Source organism: Danio aesculapii, chromosome 2 (genome assembly GCF_903798145.1).
Source record: "Danio aesculapii chromosome 2, fDanAes4.1, whole genome shotgun sequence".
NCBI lineage: Eukaryota > Metazoa > Chordata > Actinopteri > Cypriniformes > Danionidae > Danio > Danio aesculapii.
The window spans coordinates 8,978,467-9,005,143 of NC_079436.1; the positions used below are offsets into that span (position 1 = coordinate 8,978,467).

The 26,677-nt window shown below is 36.4% G+C and overlaps 1 protein-coding gene across 1 annotated transcript in view; it reads right to left on the bottom strand.

Moving 5' to 3' along the window:
• LOC130240558 (uncharacterized) overlaps positions 1-26,677 on the bottom strand; it is a 66,462-nt gene that overhangs the window by 37,945 nt on the left and 1,840 nt on the right. Inside the window, exons 3-12 of the mRNA XM_056472133.1 lie at positions 22,806-22,887; positions 21,003-21,140; positions 18,737-18,899; positions 17,872-17,975; positions 16,739-16,882; positions 13,698-13,811; positions 9,233-9,361; positions 8,971-9,129; positions 6,406-6,567; positions 872-1,034 (exon numbers count right to left, since the gene is read on the bottom strand). Of these exons, the coding sequence (XP_056328108.1) occupies positions 872-1,034; positions 6,406-6,567; positions 8,971-9,129; positions 9,233-9,361; positions 13,698-13,811; positions 16,739-16,882; positions 17,872-17,975; positions 18,737-18,899; positions 21,003-21,140; positions 22,806-22,877 (1,348 nt within the window). The 5' untranslated portion in view covers positions 22,878-22,887. The remainder of the gene's footprint in view (positions 1-871; positions 1,035-6,405; positions 6,568-8,970; positions 9,130-9,232; positions 9,362-13,697; positions 13,812-16,738; positions 16,883-17,871; positions 17,976-18,736; positions 18,900-21,002; positions 21,141-22,805; positions 22,888-26,677) is intronic.

Genomic DNA, 26,677 nt, shown 5'->3' on the forward strand with positions numbered 1-26,677 from the left:
CTACACAAGCTGTGAATGGTCAAAGCTGAGTTCATTAATATTTAAAATCATTCCAAATATGGTCAAAACCAATTTAGGGGTAATTCCTGTGTTTATAAATGAGCATATAAAACCATTTCGAGATAATCTTTGCACATACATAAGCCACTTTATATGATACCTTAAATAATATTATAATACCTTATATAATACACCTTTTATGACACCTTATATTATATATAGAGTCACTTATATAAAATATGTCACTCTATATCTTGCAGTAATATGTCTTAATATAATATTTGAACACTTAATTTTATGATCAAAGCTCTACCTGTGGAGGGTTAAAACATAATGCAATATAATACAGTGATGATTTGAGGAGGAACACACTGCAACTTTTCTGGTCTTTCATATTCTTAAAAAAAATTGGGTCACACTTTACAATAAGGTTTCATTAGTTTAATGTATTTACTAACTATTTATTAACTATGAACACTACCTTTACAGCATTTATCAATGATAGTTAAGCATTTACTAATGCTTTTTAACATCCAAATTCATGCTAGTTAATGACCTGTTAGTTAATGCAACATGCGTTAACATGAACTAACAATGAACAACTAAATATTTATTAACTAATATGAACTAACAAGTACTGTAATGAATGTATTTGTTCATGCTAGTAAATTCATTAACTACCATTAACTAATACAACATTATTGTGAAATGTGATCAAAATCTTATTAATAGTCTAGTAAACCGATGCTTCTTCAGTTTGCTTTGACTTATCTTAAAATATTTCACAGTACAAAAAACGACATATGGATATGGATATGTTTTAGAGGCCTTAAAATGCAGTATATTTCAAAGAGTTGACTAGAATCATCACCAGTGTGGTATCCAGCAGCAGCTCGTAGGCAGCGTTTTCCCAGCGCCCCCTGCAGCCAGAGCAACTCGCTGCGGTCTAGTTTTGCATGAACCTGGATTGCCACATTCCTTCCCGAAGCCATGGAACTGCTGGCCAATTCCACACTCCAGTTTCCTACCTGCCACTGTAAATCACACACATTTGTTTTTATCATGGTGAGGAAATTCCATTGGCTGTTAACAGTTTTTTTGGTACTGAAACTACATTGTGTACACAGAAATACATTTGAAAGCGCCCCATAATGCTTTTTTAAGTGTGAAGTACCCCTATTTTTTATGTAAAAGTGCTCTATTATGAATGTAAAAAAAGATCTAAGTGTACTATATATGAAGGTATTGTCTTTCAAATAAAGTACAGACCCCCCTATCCCCACCCACAAAGTGGTAAAAATCTGTTTAAATTGAAATCTTTAGTCAGTGTATATTGTGAAACTTGCCAACATATGTTTGTAATGAGGCAACAAACACATGTAAATGGCTTGGTAAAAGTGTTTAATGCACGTTTATGCATCGTGTCATATCACTCCGCTCTTACTGCTATTTTTCTGGAGTGAAAAGATGCCAATAAACTTGCATCCATTTATGTAGAGGTTAATATTAATTCCTACATGTGCTTTTCGTACACATTAAAACCGAAAAATTCATCCCAGGCTCATTCTGAAAATGTAGCCGTATATACACTTCTGGAGAGTGCCAAATACGTTTTTTGCATTTATTGATTTCATGAATACACCAGAGGCCGCTGTGTACACATTTTCAGACCTCAAATTTCATTCGTGAGTGAAATTTCTCTAAACCCAACCGATAGTGTTTTAAAAAGCACAGATTGACCAGCGATCTCCAGAAATGTATATAGGGCAACGTTTTCAGAATGAGCCTATGTTGGAAAAACTCTCTAAATACCTTTTTATTGGCTCCTTTTGTTGAGTATTTTTGTTATTGTCCTAAAAATAAAGAACAGGATGTTTATGTCAGTATTTTTTGTCGATTTAAAGTGTATATTGTGAAACTTGCCAACATATGTTTGTAATGAGGCAACAAACACATGTAAATGGCTTGGTATAAGTGTTTAATGCACGTTTATGCATCGTGTCATATCACTCCGCTCTTACTGCTATTTTTCTGGAGTGAAAAGATGCCAATAAACTTGCATCCATTTATGTGGAGGTTAATATTAATTCCTACATGTGCTTTTCGTACACATTAAAACCGAAAAATTCATCCCAGGCTCATTCTGAAAATGTAGCCGTATATACACTTCTGGAGAGTGACAAATACGTTTTTTGCATTTATTGATTTCATGAATACACCAGAGGCCGCTGTGTACACATTTTCAGACCTCAAATTTCATTCGTGAGTGAAATTTCTCTAAACCCAACCGATAGTGTTTTAAAAAGCACAGATTGACCAGCGCACACCCACTTCCCTAAACCCAACCAACAGTGTTTTGAAAAGCAATCCAGAAAAAGAAAAGCTGATGTTTTAACACATTTTCAGATTTTACCACATTCTCACCCTGCTATTTACTTGGTTATTTATTTTTTGGCTTTTGTTTTTGTCTAACCCGCTTTCTGGAACTGTTCTTCACCAGACTTGAACCCCATCGTCACGGTTAACTCTCTGTGTCTCAAGTTTGCCAACGTATGCTGCAAGCTATTGGATAAACTGATAACAACTGGAAAGCTGTCCACACGGTGGTAAGGAATGGCATAATACAGCCCTGTAGCGTTCGTTTTAAAAACTAAATAAAACCATATGTACTTCTGGCTACGTAATTTGCGATCTCCAGAAATGTATATAGGGCAACGTTTTCAGAATGAGCCTATGTTGGAAAAACTCTCTAAATACCTTTTTATTGGCTCCTTTTGTTGAGTATTTTTGTTATTGTCCTAAAAATAAAGAACAGGATGTTTATGTCAGTATTTTTGTCGATTTAAAGTGTATATTGCGAAACCTACCAGCATATGAATGTATTGAGGCAACAAACACGTAAATGGCTAATTATAAGTGTTTAATGCACGTTTATGCATCATGTCATATCACTCCACTCTTAGTGTTATTTTTCTGGGGTGAAAAGATGCCAATAAACTTGCATCCATTTATGTGGAGGTTAATATTAATTCCTACATGTGCTTTTCGTACACATTAAAACCAAAACATTCATCCCAGGCTCATTCTGAAAATGTTGCTCTATATACACTTCTGGAGAGTGACAAATACTTCCCAGGAGGTACGTTTTTTGCATTTTTTGATTTCATGAATACACCATAGGCCGCTGTGTATGCTTTTTAGACATCAAATTTCTCTCGTGAGTGAAATTCGCACCTGCTCTTCTCATGTAAAAATAACAGAGGCCGCTGTCAACTCACTGACTGACTGACCCCCACCCACCACTTTCTCTAAACCCAACCGATAGTAAAGCACCGATTGACCAGCGCCCACCCACTTCCCTACCGCCTACCGACAGTGTATTGAAAAGCAATCCTGAAAAGAAAAGCCGCCTGATGTTTTACCACATTTTCAGATTTTACCACATTCTCACCCTGTTATTTACTTGTTGATATATTTTTAGACTTTTGTTTTTGTCTTATCTGCTTTCTGGAACTGTTCTTCACCAGACTTGAACCCCATCATCATGGTTAACTCTCTGTGTCTCAAGTTTGCCAACATATGCTGCGAGCTACTGGATAAACTGATAACAGCTGGAAAGCTGTCCTCAACGAGGTAAGTGGTCAGCTGCTAGCACAAAAAGTCATACCACCCTGTAGCGTTCGTTTTAAAGATGGAATGCAACCATATGTACTTCTGGCTACATAATTCGCGATCTCCAGAAATGTATATAGGACAACGTTTTCAGAATTTTAGAAAAATTCTTTAAATACCTCTCTATTGGCTCCTTTTGTTGAGTATTTTTTTTTTTGTCCTCCAAATAAAGAACAGGACGTTTAAGTCATTTTTTTTGTCAGTTTAACGTCTATATTGTGAAACTTGCCACATATGTTAGTAACGTGGCAACAAACACATGTAACGGCTTAATATAAGTGTTTAATGCATGTTTATGCATCGTGTCATATCACTCCGCTCTTACTGTTATTTGTCTGTAGAGAAAGGAGGCCAAAAAACTTCAACAATGCATCGGTTTATGAAGAGGTTGATATTAATTCCTATCTGTGCTTTCATACACATTAAAACTGCAAAACTCTCTAAATACATCTCTGTCGGCCTGCTTTTTTGAGTATTATTGTTATTTTCTTCTAAATAAAGAACAGATCCTGAAATGATAGGTCAATAGAGCCGTAATTTTAATTCCAGCACAAACAGACATACTGTAGATCTGTAACAAATTAGCTTTATGCCATTTTATGGTCTTCACAATGCTTTGACCTGCCCTCAAACTCTTCTTGCAGAGGTCTGGAGGAGTTGGGCTCCAAATGACAACAAGACACTGTTTTCTGTGCGACAAAAGCAAATCTACTTTTCATTCATTCAGATGGTGAGAATGTTTCGGCTTACGTAAAAAGAATGACACACTCATAACATCTTATCTATAAAGTTAGACAGGCTCAATAAAAACTCACCACTGAGACTTTCTGCTAGAGGCTCCAGTTGAGAAGTTACTTAATGTAATGCATCATTGTTGCACTCTGTCATGGTCAAATCAATCCCATAATTACTGTTTGTTTCACAGTGTTCATGTGACTATATTACTATAAATGTTACCCTAGACCACAAAACCAATCTTATATTGAAAATGTACTTTTTAACAATTACCAAAATTGGGTCAAAAATAATTGATTTTCTGTTTTGTTTTGTTTTTTTGGTAAAAAATCATAAGAATATTTAATTAAGATCATGTTAAAATTATGTATTTTGTAAGTTTTCTACCACAAATACAACCCCAAATCAGAAAAAAGTTGGGACAATATGGAAAATGCAAATAAAAAAAAGAAAGCAGTGATTTCCGAATTTACTTTGATTTGTATTTCATTGCAGACTGTGTGTTTTATCTGGTCAACTTCGTCTCATTTTTAAATATACATCCTTTCCTGCCATTTAGACCTGCAACACATTCCAAAAAAAGTTGGGACAGGAGCAGTTTACCGCTAGTAATCTGGTAAATTGTTTAAATAATGATGAAACAAAGATGGACCACGGATCACCAGTTTGCCAACAAATACATAAGAAAATCATTTTTAAAAAATGTTAGATAGGAAAGATAGCAAGACATTTGTCACAGTTACCAGCTATCTAGTCCATGCAGATTGCTGGAGAACTACAAATCTGAGTCTTGCTATACTGATTGTGAACATTACAATGCGTTTTCCTTGCCTTGCCTTCCGTGTTTGAACCTAGCTTTGTTTTGTTTGTTTCATGTTTTCTGCTGCCTGCCTTTTGACCATTTGCCTGTTATTTGACTACGACTCTGGATTCCCTGCATAATTATAAAAATTAAGTCAACTTTTAAGTGAAGTCAATTTGTCCCAATTAAGTGAAAGGGTTTGCTAATGTTTTTTTAACAGTGTACTGTGTACTAATTATATCACTATATCTACATTTAAATGCCCTTTGTGGGTGTTAAAATAATGACAGCAGGGCTCCAGACTAATATTTAAGAGTGGTGGAACTCTTTGGTAATTTGTAATTTGGTGGTGCCAGCCATGAGGTGGTATTAAAAAAGAGAAATAAAGCACTGAAAAGATCTCCAAACATGTTAAAGAAATTATTACAAACCAGTTTAAAACTAAAGTGGAGTATGTATAAAACTTGCTCATATAAACACCTTAATGGGAATAAAAATTCCCAAATCCAATGAAATTCTACTCGATTTTAGAGCAGAGGGATAAACCTTTCTTTAAAACAACAACAACAACAACAACAAATACAAAATATATATATAACCTATAATATTTTTTCACACTTATGTTAAACAAAAGTATTATTAGGATTACTCAATTCTGACAGGTAACTTCCGTTTTGTTTAAAGAGAGCAATTTAATTGTGTTAACTGACCTTTTCTGATTTTATTGGGATTGTAATCACCTATTATTGATCATAGCATGGCATCACTTCATTAGTTTACATCAGCAATAATTAATTTCTGCAAAAATGTAAAGTGAAGAATGTGGGCACCACCACACTGTTAAAGATTTTTGTAATCCACACAGTATTTAACTGTAATACGAACTGTATTTTACTGTGGGATAGTTATGCAGTATGCTACTGTATTGTAAAGTTGCATTGTGAAAACTACTGTATATTTTTACTCAGAGTAAAGATATGCAATACTGTAAATACATACACAGCAAAATACTGTAAATGGTGCTGTAAATCTGAATACAGTATATTCGCTGAAACTGATTTACAGCAAGTTACTGGAGAACTCCTCCCAGTAAGTTATAATAGATTCAACAGGAAATTGTGAACAGTGTTGATGAAATTGTGAAACTACTGAAATTCCTGCTGAAACTTAGCATGTTCAGAAGTGTGTGTAAGTACCTCAGTGAGCAGTGAGTAGTTGGAGCGCTGACTGCTGCTGGTGTTTCTGAGGGATAGTGTGAAGGTGCTGTGCTGAGGGTGTCCAGATACAGACACGCGGCTGTGAGTCAACAACATCTCCTTGCCAGAGTTCACTCTGTGAGATCCAGACCAAATTAAAGCCTGCGACAAAGAAAATGAAATGAACAAAATGAAAGGCCCTTTTTATGAGCATTATTATACGTGGTGTCCAAGTCCAACTTCAAATACTAATACGGGGCTTCTGCATGTCTTAAATGACTTGTCTGTTAATTCAATTCATAAATCAATGCAGGCCTAAATTCATGATGATGGTGTTACTTTTCATGAGGAATTGTATTAATACAACTCCTCATGTGCTCTCTAGACATTATATAGTTCTCAACATGTATTGTTTTCAGTGGTGGAAAGAGTACTGAAAAGTCATACTCAAGTAAAAGTACCATTGCTTGCCTAAAAATTTAGCGCAAGTAGAGTAAAAGTATCTGTTGTAAATATTACTCAATATGAGTAAAAAGTAGCCCTTTCAAAATACTCAAGAGTAGTGAGTATTACCCTGTTAAAAGCTGATGCGTTTACATGAATTTGTACATGTGTGTGTAAACGTAAAATTCTGTAGTGCATTTAGTTATTGCCCAGCAGGCACACAACATTATAAGAGGTTAATATTAGGTTAGATTTAGGTTTTGATGTCAGGTGACTAAAATTTAATGTCTAACCAGCATCTAAGGGCAACATTATTTTGATGTCCAATAATGACATCAAATGACGTTGATATTTGGTTGATTTTAGGTTGTTAGAAAGTGACCAAAATCCAACGTCGAGCCAACAGCTTAAACCACCATCATATTGACATCAAATACTGACATTTATTCGTCAGGTATGGCAACCAAAAGCCAATGTCTGATGGATGTCATGGTGGTAACGTCCATACAATCACTGCCCATTGAAATAATCCCCTTTTGCTTTTTTCAATAAATTCAAAAATAAGAAACCTATTCTCTCATTGAGTGTGTGATTCAACATGACCATGTTCATTTTAATTCAGCAGTTTACTTTTTAAAAGTTAATTAAGTACGTTAACTCACGTTTTTAAAAAGTAACTCAAATATCACTACTTTTTAAATATATTTTTTCAAGAATGCGTTATTTTACTTGTCACTTGTAATGTGTTACACCCAACATTGTTACCTCAAACTAAAATTACAAAAAAATTAAAGCTGCAAGCAGCGATTAAAGGGACCTTGCACCCTGGCTCAGCGCAGCCCGGTGGCCTTAGGATGACAGAGAACAGCAGACAATTTTAATTTAAGCTGATTTATTTAAACAACCTGAGAAAATCACTGATTTATGCCAAACTTCTTTCTGTCAGCAGGTGGCGCTATAACTGTGACTCAATATTGGCATGTAGATGACTTCAGGAGAGGAATCTTATCGAACGTGAATTTTCAGGCAGGTCAGACAGTGTATGGCTGAGTTATAAGCCAAACTACATTCTGTCAGCAGGTGGCGCTACAACTGTGACTCAATATTAGCATGTAGATGTCTTCAGGAGAGGAATCTTATCAAACCTGTGAATTTTCAGGCAGATCAGATATTGTGTGGTTAAGTTATAAGTACTTCTTCCTCCATGGCGAAGCACTGAAATTTGTCAGTCCACCACAGACACGCGCTTCGGTGAAAACTCTAGATCTTCACAATTTAGCATCACAAAGACCTTTGGATTAACTAATGGAACATGATCTGATGTGATAAAATTTGTAGGAGGAGTTTGTTACACTGTAAAACATGTCATTTCCGGTTGCCAGCAGGTGGTGCTATAATTGTTTCTGGAAATTGGCATGTGAACTTGTTTAGGTCAGGACTGTTATCAAACGTGTGAATTTTGAGGCAGATCGAAGAATGAATGCCTCAGTTATAACAACTTCCTGTTTCATGGCGAATCATCAAAGTTTGAGAGGCCGCCACGGACACGCCCTTATACGAAAACTCTAGATATTCGCAATTTAACATCGCCAAGGCCTTTAGATGACAAAATCCAATTTTGTTGTTGATCGGATAAAATCCCTAGGTGGATTCGTTAAAATAAAACGTCTGGAAATGGCAAAAACTGCAATTTTTGGCACAGACAGTTAAAAATATCTAACTTCCTGTTGGGTGAGATTTCACTCCAAGAGACTTTTTTGTAGGTTTTGGCATGTTTGACGTTTGTGGCAATTTTCGTAAGTGTGCGTGATTCGTAGCTCGGGGGCTAGTTCATCAAAAGTGCATAGGTGGTGCTGTCGAGTCATTTTGCCACACCCACTTCCGAAAGCTACAACAAACGTAAAATTTTGCCACTTCTGGGGTGTGTGCAAAGTTTCGTGAGTTTGAGCATGTTTAGACCCTCAAAACCGTGATTCATTTCGAAAAAGGATTTGGGTAGTGCTGTTGCCTCAAAGCAGGAAGGTCACTGATTTGAGCCCCGGCTGGGTCAGTTGGAGTGTTCCCTAAAGCAATTAAATGCACATTTAAGTATTATTGAACAGACAGAGTGTGTGATCTCACAGGCTGTGGAGGACAGAGGCCGATCTGAACATGGTGCTCCAGATGGTCCCTCAGGTTGGTATGGATCTGGGTCAGAAGAGAGTGAGACGGACAGGGAGATGGAGAGACGTTCTGAGCCCCCAGCTCCACCAGCAGTGTGTGCATTCCTTTGACTCCACACTACACAACACACACACACACACACACACACACAAAACAGCTCAGATCCTAATACCCTAAAAAAGGCAGTACAATAAACAAGTTTTCAATCAATATTCCACACCTGGTATTTCATGCTTTGGGTTATTCTCTTGTCCTTCCATTTGAGCTCTGTGTTTTGAGAGTAAGATTTTCCTTCCTGAGCTACAGCGACACATCCCTCCATCTCCACCAGAGGGAGAAGCGACTGCATCTGACACAATACATAGAGGATCAGGCACTTTAATGAGACAGCTCACACAAAAGTAATACATTTGCTGTTAATTTACACAACCTCAAAATGATAATGGTAAAGGTAATAAAAAAAATCAATGGTAACTAGTACTATGAGCATCCAAAAAAAAAAATTCTGAAATGTAAACAATAATAAGTGGTGCTCCTAACAATGCATTATATGTCTTCCCTGATTGACCGACACATTGGATTACTGAAACCAACATTCAAATCTACTGTTTTGAATCATAAGATTGCAACGAATCATGTGGAGCCACAGGTATGCATTTTTTGAGTCATACTGATAGTAACCAACAATGAATTGCATATTATTAGGGTTAGCTATAGGTGGTCTGAAGGCAAGTAAATTATGAAGTAAATGTTCATTGAAATATCCTTTTCAGCTGGAGATTCCAAATTATTACTCACATGGTGTCTGCAGGTTTTACCAGGTTAAATTTAAGGCTTTTTAAAACATTTTGAGACAATTATGAATGAAATTTCAGACTGATGCAGGGCTAAATGCTAAGGAGTTTTCCGAATGGCCCAGATGGATTTTTTTATTTGCCCTATCAAAAAAAAAAGTGTTAGAATTTAATACAATTAATAATACAATAATAATTTACATTTAATTATACAGGTGATAAATTTTTTTTAATATTTTTGATATTTATTAGCTAAATATTTTAAACATTGCATCAAAACTCTCTAGTTTTAAACAAGTTGTAATTAAATTCATTTATTCCTCAAAATTCTACAAACAATACCCCATAATGACAACGTGAAAAAAGATTTTAAAAAAATAAAAACCTGAAAAATCACATGTACATAAATATTCACAGCTACACAAAAACACCAACTGACTCAGTCGGGGCTCGAACCAGCGACCTTTTTGCTGTGAGGCAACAGTGCTAACCACTGACCCACCATGTCGCCCTCAATCTGAGTTGTATTGTCTATTTTTTCTGTTTAGGTTATTCAAAATATTAGTTTGCACTATGGTTTTATATTCAGAATGTTGTATTTCCTCCCCATACTGCAGGAACAATTTGGTCCTCTTTAAATAGATTTTTCATTTACCTAAGAACACCTTGCAACTTTTCAAAAACCAAAATTACTATACTAAACTAAACTAACCTAAAGTCTACTAAAAAACAATCCAAGTTATCACTTGATGATAATTTAGAATACTCCTTTTTACCTTTAGTAGCAAGGTTGGTAAATCAATCACAAGTAACACTTAAAACATTCAAAATTAATAGTTTTTCAAATCAATCATGTTCTAAACTTTCTATTCATTAAATAATCCTGCTAAAAATATATGAAAGTTTCTAAAAATACATTAAAGGGATAGTTCACCCTATAAATATCCTGTCATCATTTACTCACCCTTCACTTGTTCAAAACCAACTCGAGTTTATAAGATAACAAGATAATAAGATATATTGATAAATACTTGTTCCTTGGACCATTGTAACTTCCATGGTCATTTCATTGACCACTGACCACTGCGCGTTTTGAGCATAACATCAATCAGAGTCTCATCTCTCATTACCTTTAAGAGTCAGTTGCGTTGCTCCATGGCGCATTTACTATTTACATGGCAGACTTTGTAAGTGGAAAAACTGAACACTTCACTAGCGAGAAATCAGTTAAACAGACCATCTGCAGCGAGAGGATAAAGAATGAGCCTCATCCATTCGGCCTCTTTACTTTCTCTTTACTTTACTTTACTTATTACTTTATTCCTTTACTTTCGTGGAAACTCGCTGCACTGAGAAAATCCATTTACCTACATATTTAATTTAGTTTGTTGAGCTCAAAGATTAATAAACTGAAAAAGCCCCCCAACATGAAGAAGGTATGGATGTAGTGGGTTTTATATTTATGTAGAAAGTAATAATTTTTGTAACATTTTTATCCTTTTTTTCATATGTAAAGATGTTTCTATTTCTATTAAAGGTTTTTCTGTACATCCTGTGTGTATTAAGCAATGTGTAAGCTTGAACCCGCATAGGCTCATTACTAAAGCACTCTGCGCTGGACTTCAGACCAGCCTTCAGTGGTCTATTGGCATGGTCTATTTTAGGGGTTTTCAAACTCTCCCAGATACCCCTCCCTCGAGCCAAAATTATAATGCATGCGCAAACATCCTTCACATATTACTTACTGCGTTTAAAGTGCGTAGAATTAATCACACTGAAACATAACTATACAGCTTACCTGATTCAGTGTGATGGCTGAGCCTGTTTCTGTGAGGACAACATGCTAATCTGTGGTCTGATTCCTCACCCGACTAACCGTAAATCATCTTCCACTGTCAATAAGCGTGAGCCATAGAGTACTTGCTTTTGATGTACATACATACAGAAAATTCTGCTTCGCAAAGCCAAGTTCGCAGAGCCTGGATGGTGTGGTTGAGTCGAACATTGAGTATGTTTACATGGGCAACAATACTTTAATGCGATTAAGACAATACTCTGATTAAGAGTCACCATGTAAACAGCGATTTTTGATGACCTTAATCCGAGTAAAGTCATAACTGAACTAAACCTGCTGGATTAAGACATGTGGTATGCAGATATTAGTGGCATTATTGGAGTAAACACCACAATCAAACTATTACCGTCATGTGGGACTTTTCACCGCATTTTGTGACAAGATCCACACACGCAGCTCTCAGTAAAGGATCGCACACGCGCACACGCGCACACACACACATCACGAAATACTGAGGTTTTTTTTTCTTTCCATTCAGCTTTCCATTTAAACAACACTCTTCCACCAGTCTTTACTTTATATTCACGTCTAATACCCCAGTTTGTCATGGGGACGTGAATAAAATGTTTATAAGTGAAAGTGAAACTTGAAACTCCAGTAAAGTACAAAAATTAAAGATGAAACACCCAAAATGACATGAGCCTCTGCAGGAAGCGTGAAAAACCTGGTGACACAACATTCAAAAAGCACTTAACGTAAGACCTTAATTATATTATTGTCTTATTAAGGCAAATAACTGATGTCCATGTAAACATAGTCAGTGTCTTCAAAGTAAGTGAAAGTTCCAGAAGGGCATCCTGCTGATTTGATTCAGAAGGGCACTCTTTGTCAGACGGCTCACCAGTTTGACTTTCATTCATTGATTCACTGTCATTAATTTTAAAAAGCACCTGGCCTATTACAGACCTTTTTCTTGGAACGCAAAATTACTTATTATGCTTTGTGTGTATGCGCAAGGAGAATGCTGAGAACTTCCGGTCGGCAGCTGATGAGTGTAAACAGTCACATTTGGACAGCTTTGAAACGATAGTTTTAATCTATTTTATTTGCTTTTAACGTCTTTAAACTAATACTGTTGTCGATCAGCGCCACCTCCTGGACTGATCATTTTAAAAAATGTGATCTAATAGGATGGAAAACAACTGCTGTGAGGCATTTTCCCCTCGTTGTCAGACAGCATCTTCTGCTGTTTAAATGAAGCCTCCTCATCGCTTAAGTCACCCGTACTGTCCCACTAGCACCCTGATTTAATAACTGTGACAAAGTGAAAATAAATTGACATTTTTAAATGAAAACAGAAAAACACAAACCGTGGTAAATACAACACACTAAATGAAACAAACGGCTCACGATTAGAACGAGCATGCAAATCAGCCAGCAGAGTATCAGTAACGGACTTTTATTGGTCATTTTTGTAAATTGCAGAACTTACATACCTGTTAAGTTTCATGCCAGTAATCTGGTTTGCAGTGAAGTATTGCGTGTGTGCGTGTGGCGTGTGTGTATTGAAGAGCCGCTGAGCACACACAAACACACACTGTATTTCTGACGACAGACACATGAACTAGGAGAGCGTTTTTCTCACATACTTGAACCACACATGACAGATTATAACGGCTTTAATACACACCTTTCCAAGTTGTGTGTCACAAAAACACACCGTAATCCACTCAAAACGCTAATGAAAGCCCGTTTTCGGAGTGTAAATTACCAGTTGTAAACGCTGTAAATAGAAGTTCTTAGCATTCTACCGGAAGACGCTGGTCGCTATGGCGCCCTCCATGCAACAGCCAAGAAAAAGGTCTATATTTGTATATATTTTACCGGAACGCATTAACTCTACAGGTGCCAGATAGTTAGCCGTGGAGCTAACGTTAATTTTTTTTAATTATTTTTTTTTATTATTATTTTATTTTATTTTTTACATTCCCTTTAGTGAACACATAAAAATCATCATCATAATTTACTCGAGTGCACGCCTCAATGTCTCGTGCCCCACCCAAAGTTTAGTGAAAGTGCACAAGTCTTTTATTTACCTGGCCTGGTGAAAGAAAGACGCAGGCCTGCCCTCTGCTGGAGTCACCATGCCAGTGCTCACTTACTGTTACTGAAACATTTACAGGCTTTCGCTGGCTCCCTGAAATGTGGGCCTAAGGAAACACAATAGTTTTCATATCACATATATTTTACTTATTAGCTCTTAAAAACAATGAGGAAATATTAGAACAAAGAATGAGGTGTATAGTATATAAGTATGAATGCAGTTTTCAAAGAGAGTATTCAAATTATAGCATGGGATGTAGGAGAATCAATCAATAGCTTAAAGACAACATTAAGGGATAGTTCACCTAAACAATGTAATTCTGTCATTAATTACTCTCACGCTGTTACAAAAATGTTCATCTTCAGAACATGAGCTCTCTGACCCTCCATAGACAGCAAGGGTCATAAAACTTTTATGGACCACTTCCAGTTAGAGGTACAGTATGGTACAATATGGGTCGGTACGGGTCACCTTTATCAGGCTTGTGTTTCCACTGCTATGGTGGGCGTGAAGTTTCAGATGATGTCATTTTTACTTGAGGAAATGTCACAGTAAAGCCGTATGGGTCATTCACATATCATATAAGTAACCAATTACAAAAAAAAACTACACACAACATACATTTAGTTTTGAAGTGGGTTCAAAAACAACACAGAACATACAGTATAGCTTACAGTCAGTCAAACCTCTCATCTGCATCTTTAATCTTCACCAGCACATGTAACCTCTATTAGAAAATAATTCCGTCATTCTGAGTTCAATAATAGTCCAAAAGGTGATGATAATAGTTAAACATGGCAGTTTGTTCATGTTTTAGGTTGCTGGAGGAATCATTTGCTCCTTTGTTTTTTCCGGCTTCTCCTTTGTTTTTTTGCACGTCACTTTTGTATTTGTCCGTTTCTGAAAGGACCGGATGTCAGAAGCACTTCAATGATCAGGTGCACGTTATTATCATCAGCTCAAGAAGTTATTTCAAAAATAGACGTGCGGTGAGCTCTCTAGAGAATGTGTAACCGCTCGCACTTTTAGACGGGCTCGTAAAACGACAACAGGACACAGCAGGTTTTGTTCTTCTTGGCTTTGTGGCAGTTTTTCAAGACAACGACAAGGTTTGTTTGAGCTCTGGTCGACCATGGCTTGTTATTATATGTATATATTATTACAGCGTAATTTCTCGGCTGTGTTTTTAAAAATGGCGGTTCCCTTGTTTTTATTTTCCTGCTTCTGCGAGTGACGTATCTCTGTAAACCAATACTGTTTAGCTGTGCGTCTTGCTCTGCCTTTTGTACCCTTTTTTCATGCTTGGTATCCTTTGTAAAGAGTAACCAAAAAGTGTTACGGTACGGTTCGCTTTTAGGTACCCTTTGACAGTTCAAACGGCCATAAAATCATACCAAATTGTACCATACTGTACCACTTAGTGGAAACGGGCCATTAAAGTTCAGAAAGACACCAAGATCATAGTCAAAACAGTCTACGTGTCATCAGTGGTTAATCCATTAAATTTACGGTAAAAAAAAAAACGGCTGCTATGGTCGCCAGTATTTCACTGTTAAAAATACGGTACAAACCGTAATAGTAATTTCAAATTTTTACAGTAAACTACCATATTTCATTCATTTACAGATGTAATATGTCTGTGTTTTGTATTAGCAATATCTTCACATCTTTTGTAGCACAGACAGACACGTCAACACAGCCATATGCAGGTGGTGATGAGTAAGTTACATAATGAACCAATGTTCATCACATACAACTTTTCTCACAAGCAGAAAAGTGAATCAGTGTATAGAAGGTGCTTTGTGTCATTCACACAGCTACTAAACACCAGTATGGTAACACACATAAAATTAAAGTCATGAAATAAACACCGTTTATCAACATTAGATGTAACATAAATCTCTAATGTACATAACTGATAGGGAAACAACTAAAAAGATTTATAGTAATGTCAACAAAAAGCATGAAAAGTGATGTGCCATGCAGGGAATTCTGGGAAAGTCAATTTACAGTTATTATATATCGTATTATATAATATTATATGTATATATTAAGGAAACATACTGCTAACCAGGCTACAGATTTTTACTGTAGCATTTTTACAGTTTTTTATCGTTGAAAGCAGCCATTTTTTACGCTAAATTAAACTAAAATAATCAGGTTGTTCTCTCATTAGTGCTGCACAAAATATAGCTTCATCATCGATATTGCATTGTGTATGATACAGGGATGCACCAAATTTTTGGCTGCCAAAAACTAGTCGTTTTTTGGTGTACATGAAATTCTTCTGATGGCTTCAGAAATGTATGATTAAACCACTCATGACGAGGCCCACACGAAATCTGTGCAGATTTCCGCAAATTTTTAGCCCATCGTTGAGTCAATTTATTTACTTGTGTAAATGTATATTTATTCAGTTTTTAAATAACTTTCAGTATTATTATTGACTAATTAATATGAAAGATTTATTTACAATACAGTTTGCAAAGTAATATTTTCTGTCTTTTAGTAGATAAGTTATTTGATAGACCTGCTTTTGTTTACCAAATAAGAGGATCTACAATCATTCGATTTGCATGGTAAACATTAAATAAAAATTAAAAAGCTATTATTTTTAAATTTCATATTTTAGGTTTTTAGTTACAATACTCCCAAAATAATTCCAGATAAATCCAGATTTTTTTTACAAAATTCTCCACAGAAATGGCAAAAAATGTCTGCAGATTCTGTTTGGCCCTACTCATGGAATGTTTTGCTTATGTTTTTGATACCTTTCTGGATTGTTTTAGGATCTGTTCTGTCTATAGATGATCAGTAAGCGGTTTGATTTTATCCTAAATATCTTGATTTGTGTTCTGATGTTCTGTCTTATGGGTTTGGAACAACATTAGGGTCATTCATTAATAACAGAATTTCAATTTTTGGATGAACTACGCCCCTTTTAAGTTGTTGAAGGTATTTGAGAGAAGGAAGAGTATACTTAGATATGAAAACTGCGATCATAGAAAGTGTTTACGTGTTGCAAATACACACATGGTTGATGCCCTCATGCCTGTTGGTCGGTCCATGTGATAAGGCATGTATGTGAAACTGAGTCAGTGTTGAGACAAATGCTTGTTTCTGCTCTAATGAATCCATTTGTCTGCTCATCAAAGCCCAAGATCCTTGAATTTTTACCTAAACACAGCATACATGTGATAAACAGTGATCAAATTAGAGACCAACCTACAACGTCCTACAAAACATCAAGTTTTTAAAAACTGTTTTCTATTTAAACTTCACTGCAAATCTGGACTGTGTAATGATGAAAAATGCCTAACACTGAAAAAACTAAGTCAACAATTTAAACAATTTAAGTTGAAGATTATTACATTTAAATTGTTTGTTTAAATTCAGTCCTTATGCAGTACACTACCTGACAAAAGTCTTGTCGCCTATCCAAGTTTTAGGAACAACAAATAATAACTTGACTTTGGTATCAAAAGCGGCTTATTTGAAAGGCAAAGGCCTCTAGATTATGCTTATTTTACCGAAGAAATGGCTATAAAAGCGTTCTTGCAGGACTCCCAGAGGTCATTAAGATTCTTTAGATTCATCTTCAATGCCTCCATCTTAGCTCAGACATGCTCAATAATGTTCATGTCTGGTGACTGGGCTGGCCAATCCTGGAGCACCTTGAGCTTCTTTGCTTTTAGGAACTTTGATGTGGAGGCTGAAGTATGAGAAGGAGCGCTATCCTGCTGAAGAATTTGCCCTCTCCTGTGGTTATGTAAAGGGCAGCACAAATGTCTTGATACCTCAGGCTGTTGATGTTGCCATTCACTATGCAGATCTCTTGCACACCTCCATACTGAATGTAACCCCAAACCATGATTTTTCCTTTACCAAACTTGACTGATTTCTGCAAGAATCTTGCGTCCATGTGGGTTCAAATAGTTCTTCTGCAGTATTTGTGATGATCGGGATGCAGTTCAACAGATGACTCATCAGAAAAATCTACCTTCCAAATGATCTACTACAGTAGAAGTCAAGTTATTTCTTGCTCTCACCCTGGGATTGATGACAAGACTTTTGTCAGGTAGTGTAACTTGTTTGCACCTACTTAAAAAAAAAGAAAACCCAATGAATATTTTTTTCCAGTGAATAAAACCTCCAAAAAACCTCACCTCTTCACGGCTTCCGAACAGACTCCAATCCACACTTAGATCACCCAGTTTCCTCTGACTATCATTCTCTACCTTAAGATCCAAACCCCAACCGAGAGCCGTTCCTACATTTAAAAAGACACATTAGCAATTCAGAATAGAGTTGATCATACACTCAAAAAATGACGTTTACTGTTTGTTCAAACTACTTTTTTAAAATGAGCTAAAACCCCACAATTCTTGAGGTTTTTTTGGGGACAACTCAGTTGTTTTATATTCAATCAAAGACTATAGAATACACAAGAAATGTCACTCTTATCTTTTTGAATGGGGGAAAATGTAAATGTCAATATGGTGAATAAAGCCCCGCCTACTAGTACAGGAGCCAATCATCGATCGATATATTTTAAAAAAAGCCCGCCTTCTAGTACCGGAGCCAATCATCGATCGATTGATATATGGTAAAAAAGCCCGCCTTCTAGTACAGGAGCCAATCATCGATCGCTATAGACTGATGATACTCTGTGGGGAGGGGCTTGGACCTGACGTGAGTTTCTGCAGATTTTGTCTGATTCGGATTTTTAGAAACAAAACTTATAAGACAGTTATTGTTCAATTTCATTATTGATTCCTAACATGAAATTCAATCGTAAGACAGAATGCCCGAGCATACTGCCCGAGAGGTGTTTCAAAGATGGCCGCCGAGTGAAATGACTTAAAGGGACTTTGATTCAATCCACTCAAATTTGTAAAAACTAATAAGTGATTTTAATTCCTTCATGTTGTCCCAACACATACCTAATGTGTGCAACCCACCATTTTTGTACATTGTATATTAAAACTGATACGAATGTGAAGAGATCAGCAGTTTGCTTCACATATCAACCTGTTAGTTCTGGATAGCTTTGCTGGAACTGTGTATAATCATATGATGAGGCGGTCTGTGTTGAATCCTGATTGTCCCACTGTGCTCGGTGTGTGAAAATATGTGACCCTCTGTTTCCGCCATAGAGTGTCCTCACAGTCAGATTTCTGGGAAACAAGTGTAGCTAGAGGTACAGAAATAACAAAGCAAGATATGAACTCAACATATTTCATGAAGAGCTATATGACAGGCAGATTAGTGGAACTAATGTCGACAAAGAAGGTTGTTATCAATAGCGCAGTGATGTATAAAGTAGTTCTTACTAAAAAGCTACTTTCAGTGCAACAAATTCTAGTGTTCATGTAATGAAGTCAAATAAAGCAAATTAATATGATTAAATCTTTGCTGAAAACACTGCAGTACACTAAAAAGAATGATTTAATGGATTTACTACCTTTTATAAGGTAAATGGTTGCAAACAATTTATATGGGCTGAATTTAAATAAAGAAATTAAGTTGAACAATACTAAATTGAAGTTGTTTGTTTAAAAATCGAGCCCATAAAAATTGTTCGCAACCATTCATTCATTTAATCTCACTGTGGAATGAACCGCCAGCTTATCCAGCATGTGTTTTACACAGCGGATGCCCTTCCAGCTGCAACCCTGTACTGGGAAACAACCAAACACACATACATTATGGCCAATTTAGTTTATTCAATTCACCTATAGCGCATGTCTTTGGACTGTGGGGAACACTAGAGCACCCGGAGTAAACCCATGTTAACACAGGGAGAACATGCAAACTCCACAGAGAAATGCGAACTGAACCAGCTGAGACTCGAACCAGTGGCCTTCTTGCTTTGAGGCAACAGAGCTAACCATTGAGCCACGGTGCCTTTTTGCAACCACTTACCTTAAAAAGATTTAGTAAATACAATTAATAATTTTATTCAGTGTTTACAAATCTAATATGGATGCACAGTATATCGGTGACCATATAAGTATCGGCTAATAAATGCTATTTGTATTGTTATCATTATCAGTCGGGTAACAAATTTAGATCCATATCTTTAAGCCGATAAATTATGTGTTATTTGTGCTTGTCGAACCACTTCACCTTCTTGCTGCCCCCCACTTTTTCATTATTTAACTGGTATTTTAATGTTGGTTTATTTATAAATGACTTAGTTGGTTTATTGTTACACTGTAAAACCCAGCAGTCAACTTTATCAAATTAAATGAGTGTAGTTAACTCAAAATTGACCGAAAGTTATTTCTACTCATTTGAAAAGAGTTTTGAACTCAGTGTTGAATGTAATGAGTTAATTAAATGCTTCATTACTTTAACTTAAATAGAGTAAGTTCACAGTACTCATTTAGATTAGTTTTTTTGAACTCAAATGGTTTGTAGCAATCGGTTTCCTCAAATGGTTTTACTTATTGGGTTTTACAGTACTCAGTCGGTTTGAGTTCTCTTCATTTATTTGGTTTTATTTTACTCAAATTGCTTCGTTCACTCAAATAGAGTAAGTTCACAGAACTCAATAGGATTAGTTTTTGAACTCAAATGGTTTGTAGCAATCGGTTTCCTCAAATGGTTTTACTTATTAGGTTTTACAGTACTCAGCCGGTTTGAGTTCTCTTCATTTATTGGGTTTTACTGTGCTCAAATTGCTTCGTTCACTCAAATGGAGTAAGTTCACAGTACTCAATAGGATTAGTTGTTGAACTCAAATGGTTTGTTGCAATCAGTTTCCTCAAATGGTTTGAGTTACCTTAACTTTTTGGGTTTTACAGTGTATTTGTTTGTTTTTTTTTGGTCAGGTGGTAGATTTTTTATATATAAAAGAAAGTTGACCATAGATAAGAATAGCTGATCTTATAAAGTTCAGAGATCAGTTCAAACTTTTCTGAAGCAAATGTAACTAGACATTTAGAAAAGACACAATATAAGGAATGATGAATCATTGGTCACACTTTACAATAAGGTTCATTAGTTAATGTTAATTAATGCATTTGCTAACATGAACAAACTATGAACAATACATTTACTACAGTATTTGTTCATGTTAGTTAACGTTAGTTAATGAAATTACAGTTTTTTACAGTTGTCACGGTGCATAAACTAATTTTAACAAGCCTGGACTTGGATGGTAATAATGCATTAGTAAATGTTCAATTATGATTAATAAATGCTGTACAAGCGATGTTCATGATTAGTTCATGTTAGTAAATGCATTAACTAATGAACCTTATTGTAAAGTGTTACCGAATCATTTCTCTACCTGAGGTATTGAGTGATTGAACACCAGCGCTTGTTTAAAACCAGAGTTTGCACTCAAGATCTCTGCATCAAAAGCCAAGCTGCTCACACCAACCAGAAGTTCTCCAGTACATTTAACCGAGGACTGTGAACGGCTCAACTGTAAGAAAATAAAATATGTCAGGCAATTTTGAATAATATTTCATTAAAAATGAACAACAAACTTTTTATTTACAAAAACTGGCATAATGTGGTTATGCAATTTATTTCACATTACAAAATGCACAGTGTATGTGGAGAGTTGTCTGAATGATGGAAGATTGTGCATGAATATCTAAACATGCAATGTATGAAATGAAATATCGAATGACACAGAAAACCAACCGTCATAGAGTGCATGTCATGCGAGTATCAAACTTAAATGATCTTTTAGAAACTTGTTGCGTATAAAATGTCTGATAAACAGTTATATCAAAAACAGAGTTCACAACTGTTCCATCAATAGGAAATATGCACAGCAATGTTTATGTGACTGATTTCAATTTCATAACCTTCCATTTACAGCTTCGATAATTTAATTTAATTAAATTAAAAATAAGCATTCATTTAGTTGTTCAAGCTAAAATCGAGATGAAAGTCAGTTTAAACACAAGTGCTGCCAGGAGCAGCAGATTACTTCAATGAAAATACTCATATTTATAATATTTTACTATGATTAAAGCTTTTCATTCATTCATTCATTTATTTTCTTTTTGGCTGAGTCCCTTTTTTAATCTGGGGTTGCCACTTTTAATCTGAATGAACTTATCCAGCATATGTTTTACGCAGCAGATGCCCTTCCTGCTGCAACCCATCACTGGTAAACATCCATACACACTCATTCACACACACATACACTACGGATAATTTAGCTAACACAATTCACCTATAGCGCATGTGGACTGTGGGGGAAACTGGAGCACCCGGAGGAAACCCACGTGAACACAGGGAGAACATGCAAACTCCACACAGAAATGACAACTGACCCAGTTGAGGCTCGAACCAGCGATGCTCTTGCTATGAGGCGAACGTGCTACCCACTGTGCAGCCCTCATTTAAAATACTGTGGTAAAATAAATTTCCATGTTTCAAGACATGGACAATATAAATAAAGGGACTGCAATGCACTGATTGTTGCCAAGTGTGATAGCCAATTTGTATCGTATCTCAATCAGGCAGTGAAGATCATTGATTTTCACAGATCTTAAAGAGGGCCTATTATGCACCTTTTTACGAGATGTAAAATAAGCCTCTGGTGTCCCCAGAGTGTGTATGTGAAGTTTCAGCTCAAAATACGCCACAGATAATGTTTTAGAGCTATTTAAATCTGCTCCATTTAGGCTTTGAGCCAAATGGTGCCATTTTGGTGACTGTCGCTTTAAATTCAAATGAGATTGTGCTCTTTTCAAAAGAGGGCGGAGCTACAAAAATCTATGCCTCAGCATATAGCAGCAGGTTTAAAACAGGACTGAAGTTATCTCTGAGAAAAACTGAACATATTAAAAGAAATGTCTCAGAAGAAGGCAGTGTATAATTTTTTTAGTAGCAGACATTATTTTTGGCAGGTTTAGCATGAAACTCTGGTGGTGGACGGCTGCTTCTCACTCAGGGCAGTCTATGCTAATAAGGGAGAGATCGTCACTAATGGGCAGGGTACTATCTAGAGAACTGTTTATCTTTTTCACACAGAAAAATTAGTATTCAATGGTGTGTATGTGGTGCGGTATTTTTAAACATATGAATTAATTACTACAGAAAAAATGTTTACGTGTACTTGGCATCGTACCTGTGATTTTGAGTAAAAGTCAAGTGGCAGGTAAGGATGTAAGGCTGGTGTGTTGTGGGATATGTTGACCATTAGCCCAGTGCTAAAAAAAAAAAATACATCAAAATGCATTCACACAACATCACAGAAACAAGACACAAATATTTACTGCAATTCACACGGGGCGTTAACATCAACGCTTCACAAGGGGCATGTCTGAAGTTGGGTCTGATGCGATCATCATATCAGTGTCAGCCAATATAATTGTAGAGAACAATTGGCTATTGTCTGTGTTACGTACACTACTATATAATAATAATGAGACAGACACATGAGATCTGATTCACTCTAGATTGTTTACTCTGGAACTGACATCATGACAATAGTGTTTCTACATAATAGGTCTGACAATTTTAATTTAAACAATTAAAAGCATATTAGGCATCAAACAAAATCTCTTTAAGAGTTATACACTTAAGTGTCCTCCTAGGGTTCAGTTCATGGCACCAAGTAAACACTGTGGGGACACTTCCCTGCTTTAGCCTATGTAACCGTATATTCACACTGAAAGCAGCGAGAGTAGCCGGAAGTCATTCATTTTCAATGAGAGCCGGCGGCGATAATTGGCGAGGAGCAGCGCAGCACATCTTCGTTGGTGTGGGCGTTGAGGAGAGTTGAAATCAAGTCAGCTTTATGGTAATGAGCTATGACGCGGTTCGGTGGCAAGCAATCAGAATGAAGAAGTCCACCGCTTGAGAGGAGTTCAGAGAACACAGACCTATAAACTTTGGTTCTGACCACAGTTGTTCCCAAGGGTTTGATTATTGCGGTCGCCGGATTTTTTATTATTTATAATGTTTTCTTACAGGAACATGCATTAAATAAGTTACTGGCAAGTTACTGATGTTGATTAATGTTATATATATATTTATCTTTAAAAACACGGGAATCTCATGCCACAGTACAAAACAGTATCGCTGCTTCAAGATATTTCAGACACATTGGACAATTCAGTGGAGCAAAGCCACAGTGCACGCAACGTGATCTTCCGTTGTTAAATTAATTTGATAAGAAGTGCGCAACATTTTCAAGCTAGAGAGCATGTTTATGCAGGAATGTAACTAATATGCTGCAACGCCCCCTTTAAATTCGACATCAATGTAGCGAATTTTGACGCTCTCGCCGCCGGAGCTGAAGGAAGACAGCGTTGTCGCCAGGGCGGCCAGAGCGACCTTGAATGCTCTCACCGCTTTCGCTGTGAACACACAGTCCTCTGTAGCACTCCCTCGTGTTGTCTATAATAGTGTTGACCCGCTACTGAAATTTTAAAAATGTCCATTTCTCTCTAACATTAAAACTCATTCTTAAACAGAGCTGATTTGTCATAATATTCACCAGTGGTCAATAGAGATGACTGTGATTGTCCGTGAAGGTCATCAGTTCACTGCACTTCACCAAGTGCAAACACAGATACAGGGACACTGGAGTGTTTTTTGCAGATCGGCCAAGACATCAGCGATTGCTCGTCTGTGTTTGCACTCGGTAAACAATGGTAAAGTGCGGTCAACTGATGACCTTCATGGCCAATCACAGTCATTTGTTGAGCACTGGTGAATACTATGGCAAATCAGCCATAAGGGAAATTGACTTTTTTTTATTTCAGTACCGAAATTCAGTATCGTGACAAGTCTAGTATAGTGAAAGAATCAGTTCATTAACTTGAGTTTGATAAATGGCATCTAAAACGTGTGTTTGGGAAAGAAAACGTTAGCTAACTAGTGCCATTTTCCTTAACTTAGCTGAAAAGCTTGGCTATTTGCTTAAAGCGATCTGATTGGCTGACGCTTCCATTGCCACTTGAAACGTTAAGAAGTTCCCAAATTCTGCAGCAAGCAAATCCACAATTCAGTTTGGCACCGCTTGACGTCACCTATTCAAAGTGAATGGGAAGCATTGACGCTGACGCACGTGTGAATCAGGCATAAAGGTCTTCGCACACTGAACTCCAAAATTTTCGTATCCGTATATTTTGTTTTCTGAAATTATTGTATCCGAAAAATCTCTCACGCACTTCTGTCACCCACAGAAACCTTGCACATTGAGTCTGATGCATTTTAATTAATACTTTCATTGAATGCATACCTGTCAACATTGGGATGTAAAAATAACATAACAAAATCTCATTAATCTTTTCTCCACTGTATAACTTACACATTCTAATTAAAGAGCAACAAATGAATCTCTCATTTATTCAGATTTTTTGTTTGATTACATTAAATAACAGAGGCGTCACTTTAAAAATGCACACATCTAATAATGTTATAATGAAAGCTTTCAATTGCTTTCCTAACTTTTTATGCTCGTTTAGGACAAAATGTTGTGTTTGAAAAAAAAAAAAAAACACCAAGATCGACATCTTTAGATGTTATTATTATTAATTAAGCGTATATGTCTGTTCAAACACACACCCAAAACCCAGACTTTCGCCTCCGCGATTCCTTCAAATAGCATGTACAGAATCCATTTGGGAAACAGCGTCTATTTATCACTATGGAGCGCGTCAGCTGACAGTCACGCACCGCTATATGACTGTTTTGAGGATTTTATAGGAGGGGCGACAGCACCTATAATTAAAAAGAAGGGAATCACGCCGTTTTTACATTTATTTCAAAGTGTTTTCATGCCTAAATAAAGCGAAAGCACAGAACACTCACATTTAAGAGTTAGTGGGGTCCCCTGGTGGTTCGGCGGTATGGGTTGCATATAGTATTGCCACCCTTCGTAGAAAAGATTGAAAATACGTGGAAATACGGGAAAATACCTTTACAGGTTGATGCCGGGATAGAACTGTAAAATATGGGAAAATCCCGTGAAAAAACGGGAGGGTTAACAGGTATGTGAATATATTGTGGAATTATTGTGTTCTTCCAATCCACAGCATGGAGAGGAAACAGAGTTCACATCCTTATCAAAATCCCAAAATTCAAAGTTCACTTCAGGAAATCAGTAGCATTTTGTTATTTTGCTTGTGGCACAATACTTTGCTTTTTGATATCTTCGGCTGCATTTACACTGCATGGTGACTCAATTCCATTTTTTTTCTCCCATGTGGCACAGATCAAATATGGTCCATGTAGACTACATGTAAGCAGGAAAAAAAATCACATGGATTCCGATTCAATCAAATCAGATTCAGGCTTTGTTCATATGTGGAAATTTATCCGATATGAATCGGATCTGTGCCCTCGTGTCTACTACAGTGTAAGCAGATAGATCGGATTTTTACCTGTCACTGCGAATCGTGCATCATTAAAAACTGTAGCGAATGACGTCACTCTGATGCTTTCATTTCAGAACAGACTTAAATCTCAGACCAAACCTTAAATCTAATACTCGAGGACTAAAAAAGCTTTTATATTGTCATATAGAACAAGTATTCAAGCACGTTAACAAGACAGAGAGAGAGAGTGCAGCATCCGCCACGTAACCAATATAAACTGATATAAAACTGTTGCATGATACATCATGTGCATAAATCATTCCAAGGACATTACATTAAGATGCCTACGGGTTTAAAAAAAGCCTAGAGTAAAAGAAGACGGCGAAATGAGAAGTTTTCTGTCATAAACTATAGTAAATCAACTTGTCAAAAAGCATTTAAAAATGTAACACTGTGAACAGATTAAAATACAGAAATAGAGATTTATTATCAGCTGTCAGTCAGCGCCTGCTCTTTTTTCCTAGTCATTGCATGTTAGTCGTATGCTGCGTAAATATACAGATAATAGGATATGAGTCACTTTTAAAAGATGATATAAGCGGGTCAGCAAAAAAAAATCGGATATAGTCACAAAATCAGGATTGACCATCAAGATCTGCAGTGTAAATTCAGT